At 34.7% G+C, this 11,385-nt stretch overlaps 1 protein-coding gene across 1 annotated transcript; it reads left to right on the forward strand.

Moving 5' to 3' along the window:
- Positions 1–793: 793 nt before the first annotated feature.
- Positions 794–5,394, forward strand: LOC114268102 (secoisolariciresinol dehydrogenase). The gene is made up of 3 exons (XM_028209216.2): positions 794–988; positions 3,047–3,387; positions 4,834–5,394. Exons 1-3 carry the CDS (start codon positions 951–953, stop codon positions 5,259–5,261), a joined length of 807 nt encoding a protein of 268 aa, XP_028065017.1. The 5' UTR covers positions 794–950; the 3' UTR covers positions 5,262–5,394.
- Positions 5,395–11,385: the final 5,991 nt, after the last annotated feature.

The raw sequence follows: 11,385 nt of genomic DNA on the forward strand, positions 1-11,385 counted from the left end.
ATGTTTGGTTTAAGAATCACATGGTGTTGTCTGACTATCAACACTAGACACTAAAATACCTTTTTTCATTATTGCCACTCACTTATATGCGCAACATGAATTGTCAATTTGTCACACTCATGCATAGGATACACGTAGTAGTGGAAGGACAAACAGCTCCTCATAATTCCATATAGTGGGAATTGGGTGGGGTGTCAATTTCGCAAGCAATGGCCAAGGACGTTTTGTCTCTAAATTTACTTATCCTATGTCTCAAAATAATTACAATTATTAGATTACTTAATAAATTTGTAATGTAAAAATTTCGAGACATGATTCAACGATTGTAAATATCTTGATATAAAGAAATCAAAAAATTTGGGAGGAAGGTCCCGTGTGTCAAGAAACTTCTCTCAATAGAAATAAATGATCTTTGATCCTTTCCATTCTATTTCCATTATATATCTAATGGTTCTAAAATAAGAATACAAATTTATAATTAATATAAATTAAAAAAAAATCATTACATTTATCATTGAATGATATAATGGAACTTCTCTATTATAAATATGCTTCATTATGGAGTGGATCACAATCTTAAATGGAACCACAGCAAATCAGTAGAATGGACAAATGATCAATGAGTGAATTATAGATTCAGCTCCAGTGGCCATGGATGAGAGAGAGATATTTTCATTTGTAAGCCACAATCATGCAAAAAAAATATCTTCTTAAAAAAGTCTTTTATTGAACCAAATGGTTCCAAGGAATAGTATATTTGTTCTGTAGGGTCATATATACACACACATATATATGGGAAGCATGAAACTGAAACTAGTTCTCTCATTTCAACCCAATTCCCTTATATATAAATTTCTGTTTCTCTCTCTGCAAATATTGAAATTGGTTACCTCTGTTTGATTTCCTTCATGTTTCAGTAGATATAGATCATAAGTCACTCAAAAACAACCATGAGAGGTTTCTCAGTACTCTCAACTGCTACCAGAAGGTATGAGTGAAACTCCTTGCTATTGCAGTTCTTTATTGGGTAAATAATATAAATGAATTATACGATTTGTTAATTTGGCTCTTATTGTTTTAATTTGCTCAATTTTGTCCCTTATTTTAACAAACTATGTCATATTGGTCCAATAAATAACGACCGTTAGGTTTGGTGGACAAAAAGTCGTCACGTGCTCAAATGATTTGTCAATGTGGTCCTTATAGTTTACACAATATGTCAATTTGCTCCATATTATTTTAATTTGTTCGATTTTGACAGGGACCAAATTGACACATCATGTAAATTACGGGGACTAAATTGACACATCGTTTAAATTTCCGTCCAACAAACCTAATGACCGTTATTTGTTGGACTAATTGACACAACCCATTAAATTAAGGGGAAGAATCAAGAAAATTAAAATAATAGAGACCAAATTGACACATCGTGTAAACTATAGGGACCATTTGCATAATTTATCTTTCTTTCTATTATTTCTACATAAATCAATCGTGAAACTAATTACAATTCTTCTTATATTGGTGTGTGATCCACAAAAAGGTGACTCACCTTAGTATTGTGTTTGATTTCGTAATTAATTTTTGTATTTCTAAACTTTTTTTTAGTATTAACTGGCCAAATTTAAGCCACATGCTTTGTAGATTAAAGGGAGAAGTGTTCTTGTTGTGAGAAATTATTTAGTGATCTTGGGGTGCAGTCACGTGATACTCCAAATTTGTTGTGATTAGTGAACAAGATAGGACTTATAATTTTACGTTAAGTAATTGAAAAATAACAAAGAGTGTTGTAGTTTGTGATTGGTTAGAGACGTGGTGCTCTAGACCACAGAATAATTTTTCCCTTCTTGTGCCTTAGGCCCGTTAGAATTGTCATGACTTTTAATGAGTCTGCTCTGAATTTATTTTATGATCGGAATGATTTAGGTTTGTCAAAAATAAAAAAAAAATAATTTTATCAAATATTAATAATTAAATGATTAGATCATATTTGTTATTAAAAAACTAGATAATTTATTTCCAAAATAACATATGTTGTCTATTTTTTTTAAAAATAAATATAATTTGATCACATAATTAACAATATCTAATTAATATGATTTTTTTTTAAATTTTTATATAGATAATCTAGACGTTAAGCACTCCAAAGCAAATGGTTTGGTGAAAGTAGGCCACCAAATGGCACAACACTGCCCTCCCCTTCTCTTGCAACTCATGACTTTAAAAAATTCAAACTATGATACATAATTCCCAATACATATTGCTTGGTATTTACATTACTTCTATGCCATGATTGATAGTAATATATTCTTTTGATTTGTCATTTAGTAGGGTTTGTTTGATACAATTTATTGAGTTGCTTATAATTTTTTATTTTTTATTTTTTTTAAATGTGTCAAGAGTGTTTGATGTAATTTATACTTATATGAAGTACATAATTTAAGTAAGTTGAAAAAAAAATTAATTATATGGAAGTTGGAAGAAATGTACTTCAATTTTCTAATTTTCTCATTATCAATTTTTAATTTAAAAAAAATTATATCAAACAAATCCATTTATGTTGGATTTGGATCCTCTCCAACACTTTTTCGTCTAGTCATCGTCTAATACTTGATCTAGAGGGCCACAATTCAATAGTTAATCATTATCATATTTTGTGGTCTTTGGATCAAGAGCTAGAGAACGATGGGACGAAAGGAGTGTTAGAGATGATGCCGTTCCGACTATTTTGTTGCCCCATCCAAGTTTCTAAGCCTCCGTTTGGAAAGTGGGTTGGCTTTTTGGCTTTTTGGCTTTTTTGGCTATTTTAGTCTTGGCTTAAAAGCTTGGTTTGGGAAGAGCTTTTTGGCTTTTTGGCTTTTTTGAGTTTTTTTGTGAGAAAAAAATGTAATGATTATGGGTTGGATGTGATGTTTTGTTTGTTATGGCTAAAATAGCCTATTTTATTTTTTGTGGCTAAAATAGCCAAAAAAACCTGCAAACCCACTTGCCAAACACAGGCTAAATTTTTATTTTTTATTTTTCCTTCCAATTTTTGCAACATTAGATTGGAAGGAAAGGTGGCACTGATCACAGGAGGGGCTGGGGGAATTGGATCCTGCACATCCAAGTTGTTCTGCGAACAGGGTGCCAAAGTGGTGATCGCCGACGTACAAGACGAAAAGGGCCACTCGATCTGCAATGACATCGGCACAACTCATGCTTCCTTCGTCCACTGCGATGTCACGAATGAGATCCATGTCCAAACTGCCATCGACAATGCTGTTGCCAAACACGGCAAGCTTGACATAATGTTCAACAATGCAGGAATCATGGATTCTAGAAGATCCAGCATTCTTCAAAATGACATAGCCGAGTTTGAGAATGTCGTTCGCGTTAATCTCATAGGTAAAAGGTGTTCACACAGCCTAACTAAGTTCGGTTTTGAGATAAATCAAGAACTAAATCAGTTGTTACAGCTCTAAAAATTTAGAATTTAAACTGAATCAAATCAAATTGTGAAAACTAGTTTGGTCTAATGGTTCTAGGCTTCAAATTGGTCACTATATTAGGACTATTGAATTTCAATCAAAATTGGTTATACCTATAGAAGCATTCTAAAAATAAAATAAAATAAAATAAACCGTCAAGAATACTTCGAATCTTACGAATATTCTTTATACTCAGTTAAGTTTGATAAAGAAATTATTCCTATTATTTACTAATTATTATAGAAACACATGTTTGGTTTGTGTTTGAGAGATATGTTTTAGAGATAAAAAGTACGAAAACATGTTTGGTTTAGTTTTTTTTAAAAGATGTTTTGGAAAATTATTTTGAGATAGAGTTTTGGAAAAAGTGATTGATTTGATATGTGAGAGAGAGAGATTTGTTTGGAAAACTTGTTTGGTTTACAAGTTTTGAGAAATTTTTTTGGGAAAATTTGTTTGGTTTGATTATTTTTGAAAACTTATTTGTAGAGAAAATTTCCCAAATTTTTTTCAGAAAATCAAACCAAACGAGCCCACAATTTCTACTACTATAAGAAGTGCAAAAATCATCTTAAATAGTGAAAAAGTACTGAACAAGAAAATACATAGATCTTTATACATGGAGAAAGTGATTAATTAAAAATACATACACATATATAATTTTCAAATTAGGATTAATTACAAATAAGGAACAAACTTCTTAAAGTTTAATATTTTTTTTGTTTATTAGTTTCTGTATTTAGTGAACTTTTAAAAAAAACAAAAAAGGACTTTCAGTATTAGATCTTGTTGAACTAGAAGACCCTAAAAATTGAAAAAAAAAAAGAAAAAAAAAGAGCACAAAAACGAGTTGTTTTTTAATTTTTAATTTTATAAATTCACTAATGATAAGACACAAAATTAAAATATAAAATGGATCACAGAAAATATGATGGTTGACTGAGATACATTTTGAATGTAAACCCTCCACAATTGGATTTAATCTCACCCTTTCATTGCATTTTCTATGAACCATTTTGTGTCTCATTATGTGTTTTTGGCACTATTTATTTTTTAGGGGTACTTACGTGTAAGTCCTAATAAGTAAATTTATTGTCTAATAGGTCCTATGAGAAAAATTTGTCATAAAAAAACATCATTAATTGTAAGTTTTAGCGACAATTTATAAAAATCATGGCAAAAAAAAGTCACTTATTGTCAATTTTTAGTGACATATATAAAAAATTGTCACAAAAAAATATTTTTAGCGATAATTTTACCAAGACTTATTTTCAATTATTTGAAACTGAAACCCAATGGTTCTTATGTTTGAATCGGTCTAGATTAGTCTATCAATTTTACCAATTTTCTTGAGCACCAACAGGTGCATTTCTGGGCACAAAACACGCAGCTCGCGTGATGCAACCAGCCCAGCGTGGAAGCATAGTTAACACGGCCAGTGTTAGCTCGGTGCTTGGTGGTTTGACCACCCATGCTTATGCTAGTTCCAAACACGGCTTATTAGGGCTCACTCGAAACACTGCTGTCGAGCTTGGCAAATTTGGCATTCGAGTGAACTGTGTATCGCCTTATGTGGTCCCAACAGCGATGCCGAGGAAGCTCTTCAACTTGGAAGATGATGATCCGTTGGACAATTTGTATTCTAACCTCTCTGGGGTGGCTCTTAAGCCAGAGGATGTGGCTCAAGCTGTTCTTTATTTGGCTAGTGATGAGTCCAAGTATGTGAGCGGGCATAATTTAATGGTTGATGGAGGTTATACGATTGTTAATGAGGGTTTAACAATCTTTTAATGGATTAATAATGTTTCGCAATGGAAGATAAAATTAGGTATGTAAATTGTAGTATGGCTAGTGAATTTTCTCTGCTTTTTGGAATTATGTTTGCGTACATATGGTTAGAGAAATAAATGAAATTTTGATTGAAGGCTGTGAAATAGATAATGCTTGTATCAAATCCCATGTGTAGCACTTAATTTCAAGTAGTGTGATTTTGATTGGTTCTACTATTTTAATTGATTTCAAATTTGTTTTCAAAATATTAAATGGGTATTAAAGTTATTTTCATGAATGAGTACTTTTTATTTTTTTATTTTATTTTTATTTTTTAATTTTTTTTATTGTGGCTTCTTTTGGGACAGGAGATGCCACAAATTGATGCAAACAAACACACACAAGAGAGAAACACATAGTTTACGTGGTTCGGCAATAGCCAACATCCACGGGCAGCAAAAATTCAGTATATTTTGAAGAGATACAAAATTCATTCTTGGTTCCTCACCACTCTCTTCTACTTCAACTCAATGTTTGCACACCAAATATAATTCACTACCTATCTATTTATAGAATTTCACTGAGGATGAGATGCACAAGCGGTGATGCCAAATTCACCACGTTTCGGACGCGTTCAGGAGGCTTCCATGGTTGACCATCAGGAGCTTCAACTCAAGATGAAATTTGCCTCTAGCTTTTGGATCATCTTGAGCCTTTTAGTACCTTCATAAGAGAAGCTAAGCTTCTCTTTTCTTCTTCTTTCTTGATGGTTGTTGATGAAGAAGTTGAAGCCAACTTCCTCACAATTCTCCACCTTAGCGAAAGTTCTCCATCCAAACTATATAGTGAGCAATCAATGCTGCCATGCATCCGAAGGTGCTTACATTTGCTCCAAATGGATTAAGCCCAAACTCTGTTTGAGATTAACTTCAATTCTGTTCTACTTCTGCTGGGTTTTCTTCTGTTTGGAGAGATGCACTGTACTTCTAACCCTAACCCACTCTTGGAGATTCTTTGTCCCAAGAGTCTTATTTTGTGCAACCATAAAATGATCAGACCGATCATACCACTATCGTGGTTATTGCTTCATTTTGTAGAGAGATTTCTTCTTTCCAATGAATTTTTCCTTTCCAACTACTTGAAACCTTCCAGGTTGAGATAAACAAAATTTCTTCATTAAAATCACCATTCTTCTTGGTGAATTTCCATTTGCAACCGATTTCCTTCTTTCTGTTTGGTAGTCATTCCAAATCCCAAGTCTTGTTCTTGTGCATAATTTGTACTTCTTCTTTTTCAGCTAGTTGTTCTTACTGGGGGCTCTTCTTGGCTGCATCAGTTATTGAGATATCATTCCCAACTACTGGAAATGATTAAGATACGATATTCGTGTATCTTACCGGTCTTCTAGTCTCTCTATTCAACTTCCTCGTAGTAATAGACTTTGATTGTTGCGATATTGTTGTAACTAATTCTTCTTCAATTGCACCTTCTTCAAATCATTCTTCTGAATCTACTGGTGCATCAAACTCCACTTGCTGCATTCCAATGGTTTTGTTTTTGTTAACTAGAATCTTCAGGCTTGAGTTGCTTAAGCATTTCAGACTTATTAATTGTGACATCTCGGCTAACTATGACCTTCTTCAATTCAGGACACCAAAGCCTGTACCCTTTTACTTTGCGACTAGAGCCCAAGAATACTTCTTTCTTGGCTCTAGGATGAAGCTTACTTCACTGCACATGATAGTAAGCCAGACTACCAAATACATGTAATTGATTATAGTCATTGGCATGAGTACCGAACCATACCTCCAAAGATGTTCTTTCTTCATTTGCAACAGTTGGCAAACAGTTGATAAGGTGGTAGGCATATGTCACAACTTCAGCCCAAAATTGCTTGCCTAAACCGGATTGAGCAAGCATACAGCGCACCTTTTCCAATGGAGAACTGTTCATCCGTTCTGCCATTCCATACTGTTGTGGAGTTCGTTGTTCAATGATGTGATGTATTCTACTTCCTTTCTGACAGTGTTCCTCCAACGGATTGGTAATGTTCGCTCCATAATTATCTGATCTTAAGGTCTTTAATTTTCTGCCAGTCTGGTTTTCCATAATTTTCTTCCGTGTTGTGAAGATGTTCACAACTTCATTCTTATTCTTCATAGTGTACACCCAAACGTGATGAGAATATTCTTCAATAGATGTGACAAAACAACGCTTACCTTTTTTCAATGCAACTTTGGGAGGCCCCCATTTATTGGTATGCACATTGTCCATAATTTCTTCCGTTCAATGTTCTTCTGTCTCGAACTTGACTTTAGTCTTCGTGTAATCTCTGTCAACTTCTTCATTCTTTCTACTGTTAGTGGCTGCTCCACCTCAACTATACTTCCTTACAAGAAGTACAAATCCTTCTTCTTGTTTCCTTCAATGATAACCCCGAGTTCCCGATACTACTATGAGAGCTCCACCTTCCAAGGTAATCTTGAAACCTTTGGATGCTAAAGCGCCCAACGAAATGAGATTCTTCTTCAATTTTGGTACATACCATGCTTCTTTTAGAGCTCGAACTGTTCTATCATGCAACTTCAGTTGGATACTTCTTATTCCCATTGTCTCACAGGCAGTGTTGTTACCCATAAGAACTGTTCCACTATCTAACTTCTCAAAGTCAGAAAACTAGTTTTAGAGCTCGAATTGTTCCATTATGCAACTTCAGTTGGATACTCATATTCCCATTGTCTCACAAGCAGTGTCGTTACCCATAAGAACTATTCCACTATCTAATTTCCCAAAGTCAGAAAACCAGTCCTGATTAGGACACATGTGGAAAATACATCCAGAATCCGTAATCTATTCATCAGAATGGAAAGGAAATAATGGAGCAATACACACACAATCTAAATCTTCATTCTCATGAGCAAGGCTGACTATAGATGTCTAATTGTTATTATTCGAAAAATCAGCTTTCCAGTGTCCTTTCTTTCGACAAAGGGCACATTCATCTATCGCAGGTATTCTTCTGGTTGGCATCCTTAGACATGGAGGGGGATATGTTTTTGTTGCTTCTGTATGACCCCCTTCCAGATTGCTTCTTCTTCTCCAATCTTCCTCCTTGTACAACTACGGATCCACCTAATGTGTTTTGATAATGGGCCTTCTTATTCTTTTTCTGGTATTCATTGTTAACCAATGTGTTAGACACATCTTCAAATTTGATTTCTTCCTTTCTATAGAACAGTGTGGTAATCAAGTGCTCATATTCATCTGATAAGGAATTCAGCAGCAATAAAGCCTTGTCTTCATCTTCAACTTCAACATTCAGATTGAGTAGATTGCCAAGAATTTTGTTAAAGTCATTCAATTGTTCGGACATTGAACTTCCTTATTTATACTAAAACCATAAAAGCTTCTTCTTCAAGTATGACCAATTCTCTATGCTTTTCGTCATGTGCTTGTCTTCCAACTTCTTCCAAAGATCTTTGGCATTCGTCTCCTTCATGACATAATACTTTTGATCTTTTGCAAGACATAACTGGATGGTACCACAGGCTAGCCGGTTGATCTTGATCCAATCTTTGTTAGACAATTCTGTAAGTTTGTCCTCTAAAGTGATATCCAAATCGTGTTGGACGAGCACGTCCAAGACTTTGCATTTCCAAATGTCGAAGTTGTTTTTTCCAGTGAACTTTTTAACCTCGAACTTGGCATTGGAGATTGAACTCCTTCTTCCTTGGTTACTTTATGAAGCCTTTCCTTCTGCCATTCTTCTTCAAAATTCTGCAACCACCAAAAGAGCCCTTCTTCGGGGACGGCTAAGACAGTTTGGAATACAACATCCTTAACAACCTTACAAAATTCGGATCTGAATATGAAGAAATGGATAGCGTGGTTACGTTCGGAACAATCGATTTAGCTAGGGGCTACTCTCTCTACATAAAAAATTGGCCCAAAAGTGCTCTTAAAACTGACTAAAACCTTTTAGGGAACATTCTGTTATTCAAGAGAATGTTCCTTTAGAATATTCCATCACAGAGGGAATATTTCATTTCTGGCTGGGCTACTAACGTGGCGGTCAATGCTGCTAACGTATCAGCTGACCTGACAGTTAATCAAACTGCTAGTGTTGACGTGGCATGCTGATGTGGCGCTGATAGGAGGCGCAAACCTGGCAACACGTGGCATTGATGCGTGGTAGATCGGCGGCTTTGGTGCTGCTTCTGACTCGGCTTGGTTTCGATTCAGGTGAGTGATGTCAGTGACGGGCAACGTGACACGTCAGCTCGTCTCTTTCTTTTTGTTCGCGCATGCAGTGCATGGTGAGTAAGACTCACGCGCATATCTTCTAAGGGCACGTGAGGGCGTGTATGGGGTCCTACGAACCTGTTCTTTACATCGTTGGACTCCTCTCGACGAGCCGAACCTCCTGGTGTATTCAGAAGTTGATTTCGACAACTTCGCAATCTGGGCAACTCTAAAAGAACACTCTGTTTTTCCAAAAAATTGACCAATGAGGCTCTTATAGCACTTGTTGGGTCAGGGGATGCCACAGATTGATGCAAACAAACACACACAAGAGAGAAACAAGAGTTTACGTGGTTCGACAATAGCCTACGTCTATGGGCAGTGAAAATTCAATATATTTTCGAGAGATACATAATTCACTCTTGGTTCCTCACCACTCTTTTCTTCTTCAATTCAATGTTTGCATACCAAATACAATTTGCTACCTATCTATTTATAGCCTTCCATTGAGGATGATATGCGCAAGTGGTGACGCCAAATTCACCACGTTTCGGATGCGTTCGGAAGGTTTCCATGGTTGACCATCAGGAGCTTCAATTCAAGATGAAATTTGTATCTAGCTTCTTGATCATCTTGAGCCTTCTAGTACCTTCACAAGAGAAGCCAAGCTTCTCTTTTCTTCTTCTTCTTTCTTGATGGTTCTTGATGGAGGAGTTGAAGTCAATTTCCTCACAACTTCAAGCCAAAAACAACAACCGAACTCAGCAACAAAAAAAGCACACCCATTAGTGAGGCTTCTTCCACCCGAACTTCCTGTCCATCCACCTCTAGAGCCAAATGAGGAAGTTGATAAGTGACTGAATTTCCATCTCTACCCACATGAGAACATTGAGCAGAGGCAAAACAAGATAATCTTTGCCGAATACTAGCAACAAAAGGGCACCAATATCAGAGAGATCATTTTTAGAGGACAGTATAGCCTTGATTACCTGTCTTCAATATGGATGTTTGTGAGACACAAATCTTCAGTAAAGTTTAAAGCCTTCTAGGCACCCAACACCTCTACATGCTTGGCATGCAAAAAGTCCCACACTCTTTCTGAACATAAAGCAACAACCTCCCCTTTGTAGTCCTTCACGATGATCCCAATTCCGCTTGTAATGTACCATAAGTAAAAGTAGCCCCATCAAAATTAATCTTAAAGGTGCCAACTTTCGAGGGTCGCCATTTACGTGTCTCCTTGTACTTCAAGGCATTAACCAACCTCTGATTAATTGTCATGTATTTTGCAATATAGCCAGTTGCAAAATCAGCAAATTCCTAAACTAACAACTCTAAATTCCTAGTGGCGGTCCCTTTAAGTGGTTATACTTATGTTCACTAATTTTACTAGTAAACTGACAACTCTAATTTCTTATAATGTTGACAACATATGTATATATATTTATGTATGTAATGGAAATCTTCCATTACATATATGGAATGGAGATGATCAAATTCCGACGTTGTTTGGTTTTGATTGATTTTCTGAGAATTGAATTTTTTATTTTTGGTTTATTTGTTTATTTTTTTTATGCTTTTGGTCTATTTTTTAATATTTTAAGTAATTTTTTTACTTTCAAGATGCACATAACTTAAATGCACTTAAAAAGTAAAATATTTGTGAAAAATATTTAAAAATTTTAATAAATACACAAAAATATAAAAATGTACTGAGTTTTTGTACTATATATATAATTTTGTATTTGATAAATTTTTTAAAGATTTGTTTCATAAATATTATATTTTTTTAAGTGTATCTAAGTTAAGTGCATCTAAAAAATTAATTTTTTTAAAAATATTAAAACTTTTGACAAAAAACAAAAAAAATACGGAAAATAAAAAGTTTAATTTTTTAAAAATG

The sequence above is a fragment of the Camellia sinensis genome, chromosome 14 (assembly GCF_055761805.1).
Source record: "Camellia sinensis isolate YWXY chromosome 14, ASM5576180v1, whole genome shotgun sequence".
NCBI lineage: Eukaryota > Viridiplantae > Streptophyta > Magnoliopsida > Ericales > Theaceae > Camellia > Camellia sinensis.

What these genes read in the sequence shown, in the direction of transcription:
- LOC114268102 (XM_028209216.2), top strand. Translation starts at nt 951, where the DNA reads ATGAGAGGTTTCTCAGTACTCTCAACTGCTACCAGAAG. An exon ending in CTCTCAACTGCTACCAGAAG is followed by an intron (nt 989 to 3,046) that starts GTATGAGTGAAA and finishes TTGCAACATTAG; the next exon opens with ATTGGAAGGAAAGGTGGCAC. An exon ending in CGTTCGCGTTAATCTCATAG is followed by an intron (nt 3,388 to 4,833) that starts GTAAAAGGTGTT and finishes GAGCACCAACAG; the next exon opens with GTGCATTTCTGGGCACAAAA.